Source organism: Callorhinus ursinus, unplaced genomic scaffold (assembly GCF_003265705.2).
Source record: "Callorhinus ursinus isolate GAN/ISIS: 27379988/994484 unplaced genomic scaffold, GSC_fseal_2.0 scaffold10, whole genome shotgun sequence".
In the NCBI taxonomy this organism is placed as follows: domain Eukaryota; kingdom Metazoa; phylum Chordata; class Mammalia; order Carnivora; family Otariidae; genus Callorhinus; species Callorhinus ursinus.
This window is the reverse complement of record NW_027397072.1, coordinates 12,267,129-12,290,027: the sequence shown is the minus strand read 5'-3', so window position 1 is coordinate 12,290,027 and position 22,899 is coordinate 12,267,129. Positions and strand designations below refer to the sequence as shown.

At 36.3% G+C, this 22,899-nt stretch overlaps 1 protein-coding gene across 1 annotated transcript in view; it reads right to left on the bottom strand.

Annotated features, from left to right (window-relative positions):
- Nucleotides 1–15: 15 nt before the first annotated feature.
- The window catches only part of DDX1 (DEAD-box helicase 1), a 44,591-nt gene continuing 21,707 nt past the window's right edge, over nucleotides 16–22,899 (bottom strand). The window contains exons 14-26 of the mRNA XM_025867765.2: nucleotides 15,683–15,743; nucleotides 11,963–12,061; nucleotides 11,031–11,120; nucleotides 10,060–10,248; nucleotides 9,349–9,400; nucleotides 7,225–7,371; nucleotides 4,037–4,128; nucleotides 2,630–2,702; nucleotides 2,405–2,477; nucleotides 2,276–2,318; nucleotides 1,446–1,541; nucleotides 1,032–1,152; nucleotides 16–344 (exon numbers count right to left, since the gene is read on the bottom strand). Coding sequence (XP_025723550.1) covers nucleotides 214–344; nucleotides 1,032–1,152; nucleotides 1,446–1,541; nucleotides 2,276–2,318; nucleotides 2,405–2,477; nucleotides 2,630–2,702; nucleotides 4,037–4,128; nucleotides 7,225–7,371; nucleotides 9,349–9,400; nucleotides 10,060–10,248; nucleotides 11,031–11,120; nucleotides 11,963–12,061; nucleotides 15,683–15,743 — 1,267 coding nt within the window. The 3' untranslated portion in view covers nucleotides 16–213. The remainder of the gene's footprint in view (nucleotides 345–1,031; nucleotides 1,153–1,445; nucleotides 1,542–2,275; nucleotides 2,319–2,404; nucleotides 2,478–2,629; nucleotides 2,703–4,036; nucleotides 4,129–7,224; nucleotides 7,372–9,348; nucleotides 9,401–10,059; nucleotides 10,249–11,030; nucleotides 11,121–11,962; nucleotides 12,062–15,682; nucleotides 15,744–22,899) is intronic.

Here is a 22,899-nt window from a genome sequence, read left to right as displayed (position 1 = left end):
AAACCTTCATAAAAATATAGTCATCAAATTTATTATTCTCATTAGGTTGCCATTTTATGAAGAATTCCTAAGATTAATGTTTCTTGACATGGAAGAGTTAGCATTAATAGCTTATGTTACTATAAATACTGCTGCTTGGAAGCAATACAACTGTTTTAGAGTTTTAAGACTACAGACTTTTATTACTCAAATCTTATTCAGTGTACGTTAAAATCAGAAGGTTCTGAACAGCTGGTTAGGAAGGTAGCCAAGATGCAGGAAAGATGTCTGCGCCTCCTTTTCAAGGGCAGCCAACTCTTGAACTGTAGGTGCCAAAATATCCACATGGCCTTTATAGTTTCCACCTGCATCACACACACAAATTATAAAGTAATGTAAATGACATGCTTGAAATAACTTGTCAGCAATACTCTGGCTCAATTACATCCATTTATACATTGCTTCTAGCAATAAAAATGTACTACCGGGCAAGTCATCTCCACAAGTGAGTTTTAAAGACGTTAAATCCATATAAATGAATGATCAGACCTCGCTAATAGTGTCCCCAGGCCCCTAGCAACCCCTCCTCCACTCCTTTTTTTTTTTTTTTTGGTTTGGAAACCACTAGGCTCACTACCCTGAATCTTAAAAAAAAAATTTTCAGGAATGAGCTAAGGGCATTCCAGGCAAAGGAAATAGTATGCTGGGTTACCACTTGAAATTAAATCAAAGGTTTTCAATTCTTTTTTCAAAACTGCCATTATATTCACTTCCTAATAATTCCATAAATGTTCAACTACTCTTTGTAACATTAATACCTCAAGAGAAACAGCTAAGCCGCTGTTCTTCATTCACATACAAATCACACAACCAAAAAAATGCTACAAGACAGGTATGGATACCGTGCTATGAGAGTTAATAAGGAGGAAATGATTAATAAACTAAAAATAGACACGTACCATGATGGTATGAAATTACTCTCTTCTACACATTGAAGCCCAAGAAGGACACATTCAAATTTAAAATAGAAATTAAAGTAATTCAAAACTCACCACCAGTGGCCCTTTTCTGACCATAGGTGACTTTGCCATCAAATTCATCCACTGGTACCTTTATATCTGGTTCAACCTGAGAAATGGTGCAATTCAGATGCTCTTCTATCTCAGACAGCAACTAAGAGAGGAAAGGAAATATAAAAAGCATTTTCAAATAAAAATTTCATTTTGACAGAGTTGCATTTTAACAGTGTCCAATAAAACCAGGAGGACTATAATACTTAGGATAAATGGAAGTTAGATTTCTGAAGAGATAAACTCACAAGTTACAATTTACAAAACTATAACTAACTTTATAATCAATTACTACTTTTCCTCACAGCTAACAAATAGATAAAAGCTGAGGTATTACTTTTATAATTAAATGTGGTCTATTTTTGCCAATTTTAGTACGTTTTTTAGGAGTCTTACCTGCATCTCATTGTACCATATGGTACAGCCACCATCTTCCTTGAGTCTTGTGTTATAACATCCTTTTCCACGGCTGCTACATACATGGTACCAAACCTACATGAAAGATAGAAAAAATATTAACATGTATGGAGACTGAAACATGCTAGATATTTGTATTCTCAATTAGTTTTTTAAATACTTTCTGTCCCCAAGGAACAAGGAAAACAGACTGCAGTATGGTATGTCATCCAATTACTACCACCATTCAGGAGCTCATTAACTAGGTCTTCTGAAAAAGTTCTTTTTGAGAATAATCCTGAAGTCTTCCTAAAATGCATGTCAATTACAGAAACGAATTCTCAGATAAAAACAAGGATGAAAAAGTAAATACTGGAGAATGGTATAAATAAGGTCCAAATGCTTTCTATAATAAAGCAAATAGCAAAAAGCAAAATGAACAACTAGTTTGGACAATGAGTTTATGGGAATTCCTTATTCTTGAAACTATTCCATAAAATTATATCAAATTATATTACAAAATAATAAGTTACCACCCTCTCCCACAAAAGTTTTCTCTGACATGATGTCAGGGAGGGCTTAAATAGTTTTTGGTGAAATCAAGTACATTAAAGCTATTAGTGAAAATTACATTTTGCATTTTTCCTTTCTAAATTTCATCCTACTGCAGGTCCATTCAAGAATATGGAGAAAAAGATGCCATTAAAAAGTTCATTTATATTCCATATGCAACTGAATTCAATGTAAATGGAAAAACCAAACTGCTTTTACTTCCAACATCTAAAATGACAACACAAACAATGAATATAATACAGCACTGAAAAGATTACCTTTTCTTTCTCTGTTGCCACCAGGGAAATGGCCAGACCCATCCTGAAAGATTTTAGAAGTCTTTATTAGACTTTATTCCTGAAGCATAGAAGTGTAAAAAAAAAAAAAAAAAAAAATTACAGCAGTACCTTTCAGCTCTTCCTACTCTGCCAATTCGATGTACATAGTTTTGCTTTTCATCAGGCAAGGTGACGTTTATAACTGCAAATCAAAATAATTATTACCAATTGCCATTAATTTCTAAAATTTTCAACCTTATTAGATGTTTGATGTTCTAAATATTTCAAAAACATCAGAGGGTTAACTTTGAATTCCACAAAATTTAAATTGCAGTTATCAAACTTTCTTTTTACCATAAGGAACACCATGGATATCAATTCCTCTGGCGGCTACATCTGTGCAAATCAAGAATCTTACATCCCCTTTCTAAAGAGAAGAGAGGAGAGAAAGGAATTTATTAGGACACAGACTAAAAAATAAATAGAAATACTACCATTCCAGTAAATGAGACCTCTAATAACTAATGTGTTACTATCAGATTAGAGGTACAGATATTCATAATGCACTGCACCATATCTTAAATTTTTAAGTTATGATCTACTAAAACAAGACATTTAAGGTGAATAAATCAATAACTGGATTCATTTTTTATTTTCTTTTTTCTCACACCAAAGACATTAAACTGCTATAATTTGGCTTTATCTTTAGAAATCCTGACTGATAATTCAAAAGAAAGTTTATAAAATTAAAAAAAAAGGAAAGATAAAATAGAACAAAAATGTTATAATATAAGTATTATCTTTACCCTTATATTAAAATAAATTCAGAATACTAGGTATTTTACCTTTAGGTTACACTTTTTGTGACAACAGACAAAATCCTAAGACAAGGGAACAGAGAGTGGAACCGAGTGCTCTCACCAAGGAAATACAAATTAGTCTCTGGATGCCATTTGTGCCCCAAGGCACAGCAAAGTTAGAGACGGGGTGGGGAAGGGATGCTGAGCTGGGGTCCAGCATAAGACCCTGGGTAGAGATGGTCCGACACACACACTGAAATGCGACCATAAAACATGCTTCAATATCCACATTCTGCTCAGTGTGGAAGCATAACCCAAAGTTCCTAAGCTCAGTTCTTCCCACCTTTTATTCATATGATGGGTCTGAGAGAAAATACTATTTGTACTCTGTCTGCACTGGGGTAAACACACTGGTAAGTAATGAGAATGGAGTGGGTGGAGGCTACTGACCTTGTGTTCTAAATGGCTCAAGCCCTCCCCACCTCCACCAAGAGCTAACCAACCTGTTCCCGGGCTGCCAGGATGTAACTAGACAGTGTGCCCCAAACAATTACAAGTATTTTTAATTCCACAAAACCATATTCTTGATACCTATCTTAAATTAATCTACAAATTAACTTCTCTAGGGGTATTACTACAAACTGTTAAAAAAAATAAGACTCACAGACACAGTTTAACTATCCCGTGATGCTTCTCCTAAAAATATCTACCTGAAAGAATTTAACTAAAACTTAAGTTGAAAATTCTTATCACAGCAGTGTTGTGCAGAGAATATATTAATTTACTATTGACTGCTAAAGATGACTAAGCCCTGTCATGGCAAGGATATTCCAACAGGGTAAAAATCTTTTGAAATTTCTAGGACAAGAATGGCTTTAATAATATTAACTGGAACTGATTAAAATTGGCTACAAATCTCCTCTTAATTATTAAGGAAATACAATCAACTAAATAGCACTACCTTAAATCTTTCCAAGTTTTGCTTCCTTTCATGAGGCTTTCTGTCCCCATGAAGACAAACACATGAGAACTGGTGTCCTTTTTTATCAGGTCCTGGTGAAAAGCACATTAAACAGTTAACCTTGGAAAATATTACACCAAAGAATATGTCAAAAAACCAACAACATTCAGACTACAATGGTGCCATATAATTCTGCAGAAATCTATACCCCAATCTACCATGTTTAACACAATTTCTGTCATAGGTGAAATGCCATTAAAATAAACTCCATGAGCATTAAAACTGATTTGCTTTGAAGGACATTTTTAAGTCACTTTTCCTGATCTGCAGAAGTAGACAGAACAGTATGCCCATTAAGATGTGTTACTAAAAGGAAAACATACATGTATAGCAGGAACCTCTCCTATCCCATATAAAGCAAAGAACCAAAAAATGTAGACAAGAGAGATCTATCTTGGAAGAACAAAAGAGGCATTATGAAGTTCATGCCCTTACTAAAGGCCACATCCACAAGCCTACCCTCCTCTGGAGGTACCCTGGCCAAAGCAGATTAGAAGCAAACTGGTAGGATGGAAAGGCAGATGCAGTGGTAGCCAATCCTAAAAATAAAGCTCAAGTAGATATAGTAACAAAAAGCAGTCCAGTCCAGACCAAAGTAAGGGTAGACAGCCTTCTAGAGCACAACAGAACCTGTAGGCTCCAGTATGAGCACAGAGTAACAATTATGCCGTAACTACTCTCCACAGTAAAGTTTAGGTTCAATAAAATTACTTCAGAATTCAAGGAAAAATATATTATGAAAGCTACCCACCCAAAATGACTAACACAAGAACTAATTATGCAGAGAAGAAATAATAACTAATCAGAACTTCCAGAGGCCTACAGCTTAGGTCTTATTGCATTCTGAATTCAGGTGGTTTAGGAAAATATCACAAATACACTCCTACTCCCCAGTTGAACTGTGTAGAGAGAAGGGAGGGACCCTTAATTCCCTCTCTTAAACCTCTGAAGTTCTGGTATATATTGTGTTATTTTGGTTTTGGAAACTTGGTTTTTAGACAAAGGTACCCAGAATACTTAGGGAAGGAAGGTAAAAAGAACTAAAGAATATTACTGCTTGAGCAATGGCATTTCTAACCAAATAATCAAATAATCCTCCATTCAAAACCAACACGGACAGGAAGTATTACAAAACAGCTGCTGTAACTAAAAACAACCAAGCAAGTCTGTTTGCTATGACTTGGGGGCGGGGCGGGGGGAAGGTACTAAACAGTTCACTGTAATGAACAATATAACCTGTTCTTCATATGACCATTTGTTCCAACTTTTTAAAATGTTTTGAGTTTTCTGGCTCCCTGATGTATTATCAATTACAAAAAGAGATGTGTTAGAGTTCTCCCCATTATGAAAGCAGGATTTATCTGTTACCTTGTACATCTGTCAATTTTTGCTTTATATATTTTTACATTGTACTTTCAAACACAGCAACAATGAAAGAATTCTAAAAGTAGATAGCTATATTTTCACCTCCTAGATTATACCATTAACATTTACTGTATTTCCTTTACTATCTAGCCCTTTTTCCTATGAATTTTTTATATTTTTGATACATTTCAATGTAAATTGCAAGTATCTGTACACAGTTCAGCATGCACCTCATTAACTAGAGATGCAGTTATTTATTTAGGTTTTATGATTTTCCTTCCAGGTGAAAGTTACATACAAGGAAATGTACAAATCTTAAGTGTGTATCTAACTGAGTTTTGACAAATGCATGCACCTATGCAGCTCAAAGCCCTGTCAAGATAGGGAATATGAATGCCACTCCACAAAGTACCCTCATGCCCTTTCCCAGTTAACCCCACTTCCATTCTGCTGGGGAAAAACCACTATTGTGGGTTTCTTCCCCTTACAGATTAATTCTGACTCTTCTAGAACTTCACGCAAATGGAATCATACAGAATATAGGCTTGTGTAAGAATTTCATTCTGCAAGTTGTCTGAAATTCACCCCCAGCTGCTGAATCCGTTCCTTTGTATCACCAAGCAGTATTCCACTGAAAAGATTTCACATCCGATTTAAGCCATTCCCCTACTGAGAGCCACCTGGTATATCTTCAGTTTGGGGCTATAATAAATAAAGCTGCTATGACCATTCTTGCCCATAGCTTTTGTCAATAAATCTTGGATAAATTTTACTTATCTTGAGTAAATATTTAGGAATTGAATTACTAAGCCATAAGACAGCAATGTCAATTTTATTTAAAAATTTAAGACCTTTTACCGACGTGGCTGCGCAGCAACTAGTATGAGTGCTCCAGCTGTTCCACATCCTCACCAAAATCTGGCGTTGTATTTTTAATCCAGCCATTACAATGAGCGTACAATGGTATTACATTGTGACTTTGCATTTCCCTAACGACTGAGCATGTTGAGCATCTCTTCATGTTGGTTTATTTATTTCATGTTATAAGGAGCATAACATTAGAATCATCATATATTCATTGTAGGTTAACTATTTGATTACATAGTGACCTTTATTTCTAGTTAATATTTTTGTCTTAAATTCTACTGCATCTCTTGTTAATATAGCTAAACCAACTGTCTTTTGATTAGTAGTTTAGCTGATACATATATTTTTTCAGCTCTTTCAATCTGTCCATGTCCTCAGGTTTTAAGTATGTCTCTTGTAAATAGGATATAGCAGTCTAACCACCATCTATGCTTTTTAAACGAGGACTTCAGTCCACTGATACATAATGTTTACTCATATGCTCAGATTTTTCCACCAGCCATCTTACTCTGTAATTTCTAACCATTCTGCTTTTTCTTATTATTTTTCCTCTTGCTTTCGTAGCTTTTTTAAGATGGTTTTTTCCTCATTGGTTTAGAAGATATACATTCTATTATTTAATGATTATACTTGAAATTTTAATATTAAAGTTAATCAATAACATTACCCTTCTTCCAAATGACAGCAGGGCCTCAGAACACTCTACTGAACCTGGAAAGCCCTCACTGTTTTCCTGGGGCTTATCCTATGAAAAAGTACTAGATGAGCATAGATACTCATAATACACCACCACTACTTAAAATTCTGTGCATGCACTCTAGGCCTCAACAACATGAGACTAATAATCTATTAAATGAGGAGATAAACACAATTTATTTTAAGTGAGGAAATATTACCTCCTCCTTGTTGCATAAAATATTGCTCCAAGTTATCACAGTCAATTTTGGTTCTACAGAAAATAATTGCTTGATCCATCTTGTGTTCCTTGATTGCCCGGACAGCATACTCCCCCTTCAGGATTTTAATAGCTTCAGACCACATCTCTTGAATACCATAACAACAAAAACGGAAAAAGAATTTCAATCTAAAATTGTTATAAACACACACAATTACAATCATAGACTTACGCTTAACTCATCTAAACACTCTGTTTTAATATAAGTATTACTGACAAAAGTAAGTAAGATTAAGATAGGATGAAATGGTGAGAAAATATCCATTCACTCATTTATTTCTATTTCTGTTAATGTACATTTGTGCCAGTTTAGGGGGCACCAAAACACCTATAACCATACTTCTTATGAGGGAAAACTGACATACAAACACACGAGTAAACAGAACTTCATACCTACAACAAAACTGTTTCTACCTCTCACGGACAACTAATCATATTCTGCCTTGCATTAACTTCCCTAACTGCTCAATAAATGTTTAGTCAATTATTTTAACCCCTTTTAAAAATAATTAATGTATTTTTTAAAGATTTTATTTATTTATTTGACAGAGAGAGACACAGCGAGAGAGGGAACACAAGCAGGGGGAGTGGGAGAGGGAGAGGCAGGCTTCCCGCCGAGCAGGGAGCCCGATGCGGGGCTCGATTCCAGGACCCTGGCATCATGGGACCTGAGCTGAAGGCAGATGTTTCACGACTGAGCCACCCAGGCGCCCCAATTAATGTACTTTTTAAATCAATCTAACATCAGAAAGTTCATACTTCGCTCTACAGAATAAAAACTGTATGTCAAACTAAGTCATTTCTTAGCCATCACCCCCCATCTCTGTTTCAGTAGGAAGTTGCACTACGGTTACCAACTATCTAATGTGAAATTTTAATTCTGTAATCCACCATATTTCTGAAGTCTCTTTAGTCATACCTAATTGTTGTATAAACTTAAGCAAAACACTTACAAGAAAAAATACACGAAGTAACAATTTTTATTTTATAAAATGCATTCTCCAACAGTGGGAGGATACACTATTTTGAACCACCAGCATCTCTGCCCTTCTCCAACAATAAGGCTAGTGAGCAAGCACTTTATAAATTTGGAACTGCACATAAAACTGAATTCAAAGGGACACTATTTAATCAAGATTTCAGAAAATTCACCTTTCAGATACTTGTCATAAGTCTACCCATGAGTCCAACCGTGAAGCAAGTGCAGTCTCACGCTTCCCAATGATCCAGCTGAGACATGTGACATCAAACACGCAGCCTAATGGGTTTGTGATCTACTCTAGGTTCTATAAGCACTATCCTTGCAAAACAATGTACCTTCATAGATCTTTAAAATATTATGCACCTGAAACAAACGGTCTCCTCTCTGCACAAAAGTATCTTCATTGAATTAAATGTTCAGCTTTTTAAAAAAACTGATAAATATTTAATGGTTTAATGATATTCAGTTTACGAAGATGAAAAAATCCTGGAGATGGATAGTGGCAATGGATGCAAAGTAGGAATGTACTTCATGCCACTGAACTTGATCCACTTGAAAATGGTTACAATGGGAAATTTTGTGTTAGGTATACTTTATCACACACAAAAAGAATAGATAACATATTTCAAGATAATTTCTGTATCTTTCACAAAGTTGTAAGCTAAAGACATTTTCCTTTGTTACTTAATTCCCTCAATGAAGAATCTACGTGACATTTCTCCTGGAATTCAGGACCAATATAAAATCTGCTGCCAGAGAAATCTGCTGATAGCCCACGATAAATAAGAATTCCCAAATCCAAAATATGACTTGGATGCCAGCAGACTAACATGTGAAGTTCAGTGATTAATACTGCTCTAAGTTCACTGGTAACAGCAATTTCCCCCATTTCCTTATTATTTTTATTGCTTTTATTTTCAGATTTCCTGTTCTAATTTGGTAGGTCACCTCAATCCTTCATGAAAATAGGGCATAAATTCAGTAAGACAAACCAATTCATTTTCAAAATCTTTCAACACCATTTATTCATTAATTCATTCACCCATTCATTCATTCATTTATTTGTTCATGCATTCAACTTACCGGGACTATTAGCACCAGGTCTTGTGTTATCTTTCGCATGTACATCATCAGTCTATCAAAAGAAAATGATATAAAAGGGGTAGCAAGTGGCTAAGTAAGGATTCCAAACAGATATTTTTTTTAAAGGGAAAAATGTTTATAACTTTGGACTGCATTTCAGACATACATCTTTAGAGTATATAGGCAAAACCATTCTTCAGATTTAGAAAACCCTTTCTTAACTGTGGATCTAAGGCTAATCATTTTTAAATGTAATAATAAAAACGCAAAGGTGGCTTTTAGAATGTTGTATATTTACTATAACACACCTTTATTTTATAAAGGTAAATCTAAGAATAGTGGGGGGGGGGAAAGACCAGATGGGCACATGGAATTGATTTTTAGGAAAATAAGGAACCTCAAGAGGACACTAAAATATTATTAAAAATAGCAATCATTGTGTCTGAAATTAGATCTATGTATACACATAATCCTACTCATTTATAAAAATTACATCAAGGAAGATGATCGTTAAAAGTAACTCTTACAGAGAAAAAAATAAAAGCCCATCAGTTATTCTGCACTCTCAAGGCCTAAACTTTTCTGGTCAATGTGCTGGACTTCTCTTTTCTTAGGTACAATAACTGGCTATAAGTATCACTAAGAGCCCAAGGTTAAGCTAGTTTATGAAAGTTTTATTCTCCACAAATGTTAAAAGTGTAAAGTACTCACTCTAATGTGGTTTTTCCCAAGCCTTTCCCAGAGTCTGTCAGTTTTGGGATTCACTGGGACAACAACATGGTGTACAGTGTCTGGAACGGAGTCTTCTCCTTTTAAATCAACCCACGTGGGAAAATGCATTATCTTCTCAGACAGCTTCTTCACATCAAAAGAATGCAAAGTAGCAGAGCAAATAATCACCTAAGAGGAAAAAAAAATTTAGATCAACTTTTATTTTACAATAATAATTCTACCGTATGAATACTAATATGGGGTCCAAAGTCTGTTAACCCGGAATCTACAGATGAGTTTAATACCTGACCCTGCAGTAGCAACTAGTGGTATGACTTTGGGCTGGTTAATCTCTCTGATCTACAGTCCCCTCACTCACAGTGAGTCCCCTCGCTCACACCAAGTCCCCTCGCTCACACCAAGTCTCCCACTGCCACAGAAACCATGCCATCGATTCCACAAGGTCCTACACACTAAGATGAAGAGGTTTCTGAAGATCTAAAATCTTAACTTACTATTAATTCCCTTCTCTCCCCCTTAAAGCCTCTTCTACCTCTCAAATTCTTCCTAGGAAAGAAGGGTGAGAAAAATAAGAGTAATATTTTAAGAAATATGATGAAGAAAACAACTGTTATTCAACAGCTCAAGATATTGCCCCCTCAAACAGGAAGCAGTACTCACAGTCTGGAATATAAACTCTAAATGCTCTGTAGAAAAAAACAACTAAGAATTTCTTACTTATCATCTTTTGTGACACCTAATTTCCTCAAGTTCCCTTCTCCTTCATTTCTACAAGCAGCTTTTAAGACTGTTTCTTTGTGTGTACTATTTACTCAGGTAATAAAGAAAATGTTTTATACAGCAGTTAACTTAAATCAGAAGACACAAACAAAATGTAAAACAAAACAAAATAAGCATTAACACATAAAAATTGTCCACATGTATTTTAAGATGCATCCGTCATTTCATACCTGAAGTCTTTTCCCATCAGAGGTAATCTGAGGAATCTGATTGTGAATCCTATTTATGAAATCAGAGTAACCTTGAGAAAGAAGCCCATCCTGAATGAGAAGCAAAGAAAAGCATACATTTTTAAATCAATACCTGAATCCTTCTTTTGTAAATCAAATGTAGAAAGATAATGGAAATGAATTCATAAACAAACATATCCCCATATTCTCAATGATTATTTCCTATCAGATAAAGACAAATTATAAATTCAACTTTAAATTCCATGTGACTAAAATATGAAAAAGCTGACAATAAACAATCCAAAAACTATACTCCAGTATTTAGAATGAATACGAGAGATAACCGCTCCTACCATATATCCTTAAGCACACGATTTTAATATGAACAAATGAAAACAAAAATCCTCAGTGCTAAAAAACCACCTCAATTCATATTGAAAATACTCTGGAAGTACATCTCAAGAGGCTCCAAGACATTAATGTCCTTAGAGTTCACATTGTGCAACTATGACATGAAAAAATAATTGTAATGTGTAAAATAATCTATGTACCAACAAAGATAACTATTTGGAGTAAAAAACAAATCAATATATCTAGTCACAAGAGGGGTTAAATAAATCATGAAGTATCCATATAACAGAGCACTAGACAACCTTTAAAAATTGTTCACAAATAAGGACATGAAATACTTATACTTTATTAAGGAAAAAAAAAGGGTTTCCTAGATTCACATAGCTTGATTTACCACATAAAATAGTATTTATATAAATACAAGGAGTGGATGAAAATATACCAAACTGGTAATAATGATTATTTCTAGGTATTGGGATCATGACTGAATTGTATTTTTTTTCATCATTTTAACATATTTTTATCTCCAAAAACATAAGCAAACTTTTTTTTTTTTAAAGCATAACTATATTTCAACATACAGCTTCATCCAGGACCAGGAATCTAACTTGGGATAAGTTCAGTTTTCCAGTTGACACCAAATCATCTAGTCTTCCTGGAGTGCCAACGACTATATCTACCTGAAAAATATCAAAAGAAGCACCTAATGAAAACCAAAGCACTATTATGATCACCGTAAAACAGCAACCAACAGTGGTTTACTTACAGTGAAAACATGCATACTAAAGCAGTCTCCATCAGCTCAAAATTCTCAAGACAGGAGCTCTAGATAATGCCCTATTACCAAACCTGTATTTGGTTTGGAATTAATGTGAAGATTTTGGTAACTGATTTTGACATCCTTAACTGTTATGTACAGTCTAATATATAAAACTTGTATTTTCCGAGTGAATGAATTTATGGGAACTCTGAAATCAAACCAGGATTCAAATCCCAGGTCCACCATTACCCAGTTGTGTGACCTCAACTTAGTTCACCTCTTCTAGTTTCAACTTTTTCTTTTTTGAAATGGGCAACACCTTTGGCATCGTAAGACGGTTGTGGCAACTGAGAGATGAGATACATAAATCACGTGATGCCTAGTACGCCAAGTGCTTGATAAATGTAGTTATAGTTGATAACGATGACGATCTGACTACCTTGGAATACATTACTACATGTCAAGTGCTCACAATGAACAGGCACTGTGCTAATGTTTTACAAGTATTGTATCATCTCATGACCACTCAAGAAAACACTATTATTATTCCCTTTTTTAAGTAGGCTCCAAGCCCAGTGTGGAGCCCAACGCGGGGCTTGAGCTCATGACCCTGAGATCAACACCTGAGCTGAGATCAAGAGTCGGATGCTTCACTGACTCAGCCACCCAGGTGCCCCAATTAGTCCTATTTTTAAATGAGGAAACTGAAGTTTAGAATACTAAAATCACAAGAACTTAAATGATACAGCTTGTAAGTACCCAAACTGGGATTTAAAGCTCAGTCCAAACATGAGAAAAGGTCTAACTCAAGAACAAGTTTTATTTAACTTTTATTTTTTAAAGATTTTATTTATTTATTTGACAGAGAGAGACACAGCGAGAGGGGGAACACAAGCAGGGGGAGTGGGAGAAGGAGAAGCAGGCTTCCCGCCGAGCAGGGAGCCCAATGTGGGGCTAGGTCCCAGGACCCTGGGATCATGACCCGAGCTGAAGGCAGACGCTTAACGACTGAGTTACCCAGGCACCCCTTTATTTAACTTTTTATTATAAAAATTCTCAAACATACTCAAAGGGAAAAGAATAATGAACCCCCACACCAGTATAAACAATGAACATTTTCCATTCACACACACATCTTTTAATCAAGCTCACAGTGATCAGGAATACGGGTTTTGAAGTAAGCTCTACCTAGGAGTTGTAACATCTTGGGGAAGTGACTTAATATTTAGTATAAGTCCTCTTCCTAATCTGTAAAAATGGGGGAGAGTACTATCTGAGGGCTACTGTGAGAACTGACTAAGAAAATATATGTAAGCATTTAGCTGTGCTTGGTCCATTTCCAGAAAGTAGCCAACAAAGTAAGTTTTATTTATTTATTTATTTATTTATTTTGACAGAGAGACACAGCGAGAGAGGGAACACAAGCAGGGGGAGTGGGAGAGGGAGAAGCAGGCTTCCTGCTGAGCAGGGAGCCCGATGCGGGGCCGGATCCCAGGACCCCGGGATCATGACCCAAGTCGGAGACAGACGCTTAACAACTGAGCCACCCAGGCACCCCAAAGGTAAGTTATTTTTAAAGTGTACATAAGGATGAGTGTGTGTGAGCACAAATAAGATATTATATAAAATCATTCAATAAGTTAGGCAATTCAAAACAAAACTTCTACTCTATTAAACGGCCTGAAAACTGACTTCTATTCTTAATTGTTTTCTCCACTGTAACCTAAAAACATAACTTTCTCCTAACAAATTTATCACTGTAGTATCATTACTTCAATATCTCACCCCTTGAAAAAGCAGAATACTGCACTAAACAGACTTTTGATTCGAACCAATATGAGGCATTTATATTCCCATGAAAAATTAAAAACTTTTTGGAAGCGACTATTTCATTTGTACTGATGACTATAAGGAAGTCTCAATTCATTGTAGAGAAGAGTGCCTAAAAATATGAAGATAAGGTCTGTTTAACGTATTAAGAACCAACTACGTGCCAAGCACTGTGACACAGGTGCCGTACATAGCAATGCAAAATATCACTCTGGTTCTGTGTGTAACATCTCTTTACTACAGGATTCCAGCCCACATGTGAGTTTCCACTCTCAATTTCAGCAGCTAAAGTCAGTGTGAAAACTCGCTTTATGTGAAATATAGACACTGGGTCTCTCAGGTTTAAAAAAGGATAAACTGGAACCCCCCCTACCCCCGTATAATAGCACCAACTATTCCTCTAGGCCTCAACTGCACATGTTGCATAACTGTGCAACTTCTTAAAATTGTAAAAATTACATAGTTCTACTCTCTCATTCCAAAGCTGACTTCTAGCCCAGCACAAGACATAACATAGGACTAAGGCTGAGCCAGAGGATGATGGGAGATCATAGGAGGAGAGAATACAGACGGAAAGAGAAGAAAGAGAACATATTAGATTCCCTAAGTAGAATGGAACTGAATCCTGTCAAGAAAGCCACAGAATAACATTGCCATTGGATTTAGCCAGTACCAAATTTTAGATATGACTGAGAAGCATATAGAATTCCCTAAAAGCTCCACAGCTGGAAAATAGGAGTTAAGAAGCTTAATAACTTATGAGGAAAATGGATTTGGGTTTGAGGAGCCAAGAATGGGAATGAACATTAAATCTCTTACAACCACTGAAAAATACAGCACAGCAAATAAGAACTTATCAAAGCAATATTACTATCTTAAAATAGTATTAACAAGTACAGTAATAGGATTCTTTGCTTTTAAGATGTCACACCAGGTCAATCTAAACCATACGGCATAAAATTTCATTTGACAGGGCACCAATGGAACCGAAGGAAGTGGACATATTTCCTTGCTATGATTCAGTATCAGGTGGGTTAGATTAAATGATAAAATATTTAGGAAAGGAAAGGGAAGAGAAATTTGAAACAGGCAAGTTATTTCATACATATGAAATATTTTATGAAGTCCTTTCTATATCTAGCTTCACAAAATTGATGAGCCCAGTTAAGAATATTCCCCAGTAATGAGGATCCTGGTTCTAGCTTTGCCCTTTGTAACTGCATGCCTGAGCACCCTCTGTAAGACTCCCCTGACCCATATTTGCACTCATCTCCCTCCTCCTAAAGCCACAGTTTATCACTTTTCATCCTTCCCTTGGGTCACTGCCAAAACGTCTATATTCTCTGCAATCCACTTGATTTCCATTTCTATTCCTAACTCCAGTTTCTTCTTTTTCCATTATCCTCAAAAGAAAGGACTCTTAATTCATGAGAAAGCAAGAAGAAAATCTCCAAGCGCTCAAAAGGTAAACCAAAAAAAAAAAAAAAAAATCATGTATGCTGAATTTTGCATGAGGGGTTTGGAAGTAACTACGGTGCTGTATACTCTTGGGAAAAGAAAAAAGACATACTTGCAACATGTTTTGAACAAATTTTGTTTTGATCTTGTTCTAATTTCAGCCTCACTTGATTTTTCTTGAAACACAACAGAACTACACTGCCAAAATGACAACTCATAATGTAACCTCTTAAAAATTAAAAGTACAACTTACCCCATTATCCAAAACAGAGAGCTGATCCCGCGCTGCAACACCTCCAATTATCAGAAGCTCCCTGAAATAAATACCATAATGATAACATAAAAAAAGATTAAAGCTTCCTTTATTGTTTGATTTATTGTATCCATTTCTCTTAAGTGGAAATGAAGGTTGAGTTAGGTGAGAAAGAATCTACAACAAAAGGCTGCAGGAGGGTGGAAAGCGAGCACTTCATTTCCAGCAGCCACATAAATGCTAGAGCAGGCCGACATGCCAAGGAGCACATGAAAGCTCAGAACCCAGAGGATGCCAGTTCTCGTTCATCTCCATGTCCTCCTGTACTAGGTTAATTGCTGGGGTTCCAAAATCTGCTTTCAATCTATACCTTCTTGGACAGTTGTGGCTGTATGTGTATAAAATATCTCTGAAAGAATATATAAATATCAATTTTTAAAACTTGCCTCCAAGGTAGGATAACTAAAAACTGGGGTGAAAGACTTATTTTTCACAGGATATTCTTTTGTATTGTTTGAATTTTTCTCATTCCTTATAATTTTTTTTTCTTATGTTTAGGTTAAAAAAGATCATCTTATGCCAAGGCAATTCTGGGGGCGGGGGGGAAGAACAGTCTTTTCACCAATGGCGCTGGAACAAATGGATATGCACATGCAAAAGAATGAAGTTAAAGCTCTTCTTTATACTACACACAAAAATTAGCTCAAAGTGAATTACAGTGCAATTATAAGACATAAACCTATAAAACTCTTAGAAGAAAACATGGTAAATTTTCATGAGTTTGTGTTGGGCAAAGTCTCATCACATACAACACCAAAAACAAAAGCAACAAATGAAAAAAAAAATTGGACCTCATCAATATTAAAAACTTTGGTACTTCAAAGACACTATCAAGAAAGTGAAAATATTTGCAAATCCTATTTCTAATAAATAATATTACATGGGTATCAGAATATATAAAGAACTCTCACAACTAAACAAAAAGACAACCCAATTGAAAAATGGGCAAAGAATGTGGACATTACAAATGGCCAATAAACATAAGAAAAGATGTTCAACATCATTAGCTATTAGGGAAATGCAAATCAAAACCATAAGATACTACTTCACACCCATTAGGATGGCTATAATCAAAATGAGAGATAAGTGTTGATGAGGATTTGGAGAAACTGGAACCTTCACACAAAACTAGTAGGAATGCAATATGGTGTCACTTTAGAACACAGTTGGGCGGTTCCTGAAAACACTGAACATGAAGCTACTATATGAGCCAGCAATTCCACTACTAGGTATATATCCAGAAGAAATGAAAATGATGTCCACACAAAAACTTGCAAACTAATGTTCACAACACAGTAGCCAAAAAGTGGTAACAACCCAAATGTCCATCAACTAATGGATGCATAAGCAAAAACATGGTGCATGCATACAAATGGGATACTTTTGGGCAATAAAAAAGAACTAAGCACAGATCCACACTGAACCCTGACAACATCATGCTAAGTGAGAGAGGCGAGTCAGAAAAAAGCATGTTATCACCCAATCCCATTTATGTAAAATGTCCAAAAGAGGCGAATCTATAGACAGAAAATATATCAGTGGTTGCCTTGACATGGAGAGGTCAAGAGGAAACCAAATGGCTCTTAACAGGTACAGTGTTTCCTTTGAGGGTGAGGAAAAAGTTTAAAAATTGGTTTTGTTGATAGCTATACAACTCTGTGAATATAATAAAAACTAAAAGCAACCAGAACACTTTATAAAGAGTGGATTGTATGGTATATGAACTAGACCTCACTAAAGCTGTTTACCAAAAGATTGTCACCTTCTTATAAAGCAGGCAAAATTACGTCCTGATACAGCCAGATAACTTTCAATCAGAAATACCTACCATGTATCTTCCTTTATTAATTTTAATGATCAATCTTTTAAAAAATCTTAGAACACACTAAGAAAGTGGATGATTTTAACACTGAGTCTTACAACACTACGACTGATTAAGAATTGGCTTTATGGTTTCCTACCTTCATCTTGAACAATTTAGATAGGAGAAATACAGAACACAAAGTGCTTTCTCACCTATGAATGTCCACTATCTTAGCATATTCCCTAACCACCTACCACTCTAGAGCCATTACATTTCCTAAATCTGGTAATATTAGATGCCAGATTATCTAGGTAAGAATCACCTGAAGAGTTGCCATTCTTAAGAAAACAAAAAATTCTAATTCCTATTCCCTGGAAATTCTGATTCAGTATATCCAAGAGAAGAACAATAAATAATTTATATCTTTAAATAAGGTCCCTAAGTTCCCAGGTTTGGAAACTATGGTCCTTAAATCTATCATTTCTTCTGCTACAATAATCTTAACCACTTTCCTTATCAGATATATTTATCCCTACGAATTTAGCAGAAGATACACACACCCCAATCTATGCTTGTGTGCAAAGCACTGTAGGCTTGAGGAATATAAAAGAACTGCCCTTGACTTAAGGATTGTAAAACTAAATTGGGATGAGCAAAGCTATGCATATTTAAAACAAGGAACACTAACATGTGACAGTGTACAAGGATTAAGGTGAGGCATACACAGTCAGTGGTATCCCAGGAGGGAGAAAGGACTGGGCTGGTACAGCCAGGTTAGCTTCACAGACTAGGACTTGAGCTGGGTTTTCAAGGAAGGCTCATTTGTACAGAATACCAAAATGAGTAAACCACAATTTTACCTTCTTAACAAATAAATTGATTTTATTATTCATCTTCCCTTCCAGTCCCTGTCCATAAGCATGTTAATCTTTACACATAATTATAGCATAAAAATCCATTCATATTAGCATTTTACATTCTTCCAAAAAACACTCCCTTATGAAGAATTCCAAGTCCCTTACACGAGCAGATGCCCTGGTTGTGTCCTCCAACAGTGACTTTCCCTATCATATCCCCAAGGCATTTTATCCCATTTATTCCATTGTTCCTCTCCCTTGCACACAATGCCCACACCCCCACACTTAATTCTGTGAAAGCAAAGACTTTCTCATTGTTATGGCCCTGACCCTGAGCCTAAGACTTCACACACAGTAGGTATTCAGATAGTTCCCAAATTAGTGACATGCATCAATCCTCAAAACAAAATTAAGAATTATTTTACCTGAAAAATTGCATCAAGTATAATTTATCCCTGAGTAAGTTTAACTTGTAAGAAAGATCAGTATTAAAAAGATGGTCCTGTGTGATGTCAACAATCCCAAGTTTCTGAAATCACACGGTGGTGATGCTGGTACAACCTGACTATGCCAAAAAGGACTGAATTGTACACTTTAAATGGTGACTTTTATGGTGTGAGAATTATGTTTCAATAAAAAAGGTAATTAAAAAAATCAAGTGACAAATCAACCCACAGAGTAGTTTATAAGGTATGGCCTTCCTCAAAACAAAAGGGATTGCTAGTGAGGAAGGAGCTCCACAAGATCACCTAACTTATGGTCTCCCTCAAAGGTACCCAGAGCCCTCTAACTAGGTAGTGACCAGTGAAAGGCCAAATGGAAAGTCCTCATCCCTGTGAGACAGACTAGACTTAGCTTCCCCAAAGTTTACCAACATGCTAGAAACAGTGATATATTTTCTACACAAATGAAGTGATGGATCTAAAATGAATGAAATGTTCCCTTTAAAAAAGTAATTTTTGGGCGCCTGGGTGGTACAGTCACTTAAGCCTCCAATTCTTGGTTTTGGCTCAGGTCGTGACCTGAGGGTCATGGGATTAAGCCCCACTTCAGGCTCTGTGCTCAGGGAGGAGCTGGGTTTGCAGACTCCACACCGGGTCAGCTACCAGAAATAGAAACACTCGGTCACAGGCCGGGTGAGCACGGAGTGTGGCCAGAGACCAGGGAGACGGGAGTGACTGACTGCTTTTCTCTGGGGGCACACTGAGGAGCGGGCCCCGAGTTCTCAGCTCCTCCGGGCAGAGAGTGGGAGGCCACCATTTTCACCCTGGTCCTCCAAAGCTGTACCAAGAGCTTGCAGGGAACAAAAGCTCCTGAGAGCAAACCCGAGCAGCTTGCTTAGCCCCGACCAACAAGGGCGGGGCAATTCCGCCTCCGGCAAAGACATTTGGGAACCATGGCAACAGGCCCCTCCCCCAGAAGATCAGCACGAACAGCCAGCCAAGACCAAGTTTAATGATCAATGAGAACAGCAGAACTCCAGCGCTAGGGGTATACTGCACATAGAATTCATGGCTTTTTTACCATGATTCATTAGTTTTTCAACATTAATTTTTTTTAACTGTTTTTTGTGGGTTTTTTTTTTTAATTTTTCTTTTTCCCTTTTTCAACCAACATCTTATCAATCCCTTTTTTAAAAAAATCTTTTTTTATTTTTCATTTTTAGTCATATTTTATCCCTTCATAGTAGTTACCCTTATTTTTGGCATATATATATAAGTTCTTCTCTCTTTAAAATTTTGAGATACAATTTCTTCTAACAGATCAAAATATACCCTAAATCACTACTGTACGGCTTTGTTCTAGTCTCCTGCCTAATCGCAGTCTCTCCCTTTTTTTTTCTTTTTTTTAAATCTTCTTTCTTCTTTCAAACAACTTATCAATTCCGTTTATAAAATCTTTTATAATTTTCAACTTTACAGTCATCTTCCATCCCTTCATTGTATCAACCCTTATTTTGTACATATATAAGTCTTTCTTCCTTTAAAATTTTAGGAGGCACTTTCTTCTAACAGAACAAAATATGCCCAAAATCCAGTGTGTGGCACTGATCTAGCCACTAGCATGATGATATTTGATCATATTCTGGTTTTTTTTGTTTTGTTCTGTTTTTGTTGGTTTTTATCTTTTTCTTTTTTTTCTCTCTTTCTTTTTTCTTTCTTTCCCTTTCTTTTCCCCAGCTTTCAGGTCTTTTCTGATTTGTATAGAGTATATCTGCTGGGGACGTTGTTAACCTGTTAGCATTTGTTCTCTCATTCATCTGTTCTCCTATGGACAAAATGACAAGATGAAAAAAATCACCTCAGCAAAAAGAACAAGAGGTAGTACCGTCTGCCAGGGACCTACTCAATATGGACATTAGCACGATGTAGGACCTAGAGTTCAGAATCATGACTTTAAAGATACTAGCTGGGCTTGAAAAAAGTGTGGAAGTCATTAGAGACACCCTTTCTGGAGAAATAAAAGAACTAAAATCTAATCAAGTCGAAATCAAAAAGGCTATTAATGAGGTGCAATCAAAAATGGGGGCACTAACTGCTAGGATACATGAGGCAGAAGAGAGAATCAGCGATATAGAAGACCAAATGATGGAAAACAAAGAGGCTGAGAAAAAGAGAGATAAACAACTACTGGATCACAAGGGCAGAATCTGAGAGATAAGCGATACGATAAGACGAAACAACATTAGAATATTTGGGATCCCAGAATAAGAAGGGGGGGCAGAAGGTATATTGGAGCAAATTATAACAGAGAAATTCCCTAATGTGGGGAAGGAAACAGGCATCAAAATCCAGGAGGCACAGAGAACCCCTCTCAAAATCAATAAAAATAGGTCAACACCCCGACATCTAATAGTAAAACTTACGAGTCTCAGAGACAAAGAGAAAATCCTGAAAGCAGCTCGGGAGAAGAGATATATAACCTACAATGGTAGAAACATTAGACTGGCAACAGACCTATCCACAGAGACCTGGCAGGCCAGAAAGGACTGGCATGATATCTTCAGAGCACTAAACGAGAAAAATATGCAGCCAAGAATACTATATCCAGCTAGGCTGTCATTGAAAATAGAAGGAGATGAAAAAAGCTTCCAGGACAAACAAAAACTAAAGGAATTTGCAAACACGAAACCAGCCCTACAAGAAATATTGAAAGGGGTCCTCTAAGCAAAGAGAGAGCCTAAAAGCAGCATAGATCAGAAAGGAACACAGACAATACACAGTCACAGTCACCTTACAGGCAATACAATGGCACTAAATTCCTATCTTTCAATAGTTACCCTGAATGTAAATGGGCTAAATGCCTCAATCAAAAGACACAGGCTATCAGATTGGATTAAAAAACAAGACCCATCAATATGCTATCTGCAAGAGACTCATTTTCCACCCAAAGACACCCCCAGATTGAAAGTGAAGGGGTGGAAAACCATTTACCATGCTAATGGACACCAAAAGAAAGCTGGGGTGGCAATCCTTATAACAGACAAATTAGATTTTAAAACAAAGACTGTAATGGGAGATGAAAAAGGACACTATATCTTACTTAAAGGGTCTATCCAACAAGAAGATCTAACAATTGTAAATATCTATGCCCCTAACATGGGAGCAGCCAATTTTATAAGGCAATTAATAACAAAAGCGAAGAAACACATTGACAACAATACAATAATACTGGGGGACTTTAACACCCCCCTGACTGAAATGGACAGATCATCTAAGCAAAAGATCAACAAGGAAATAAAGACTTTAAATGACAAATTGGACCAAATGGACTTCACAGACATATTCAGAACATTCCATCCCAAAGCAACGGAATACACATTCTTCTCTAGTGCCCATGGAACATTCTCCAGAATTGATCACATCCTAGGTCACAAATCAGGTCTCAACCGGTACCAAAAGATTGGGATTATTCCCTGCATATTTTCAGAACACAATGCTTGAAACAAGAACTAAATCACAAGAGGAAAGTCGGAAAGAACTCAAAATACATGGAGGCTCAAGAGCATCCTACTAAAGAATGAATGGGTCAACCAGGAAATTAAAGAAAAATTTAAAAAATTCATGGAAACCAATGAAAATGAAAACACAACTGTTCAAAATCTTTGGGATACAGCAAAGGCAGTCCTGAGAGGAAAGTATATAGCAATACAAGCCTTGCTCAAGAAACAAGAAAGGTCTCAAATACACAACCTAACCCTACACCTAAAGGAGCTGGAGAAAGAACAGCAAATAAAGCCTAAACCCAGCAGGAGAAGAGAAATACTAAAGATCAGAGCAGAAATCAATGAAATAGAAACCAAAAGAACAGTAGAACAGATCAACGAAACTAGGAGCTGGTTCTTTGAAAGAATTAACAAGATTGATAAACCCCTGGCCAGACTTATCAAAAAGAAAAGAGAAATGACCCAAATCAACAAAATCATGAAGGAGGAGAGATCACAACCAACACCAAAGAAATACAAACAATTATAAGAACATATTATGAGCAACTCT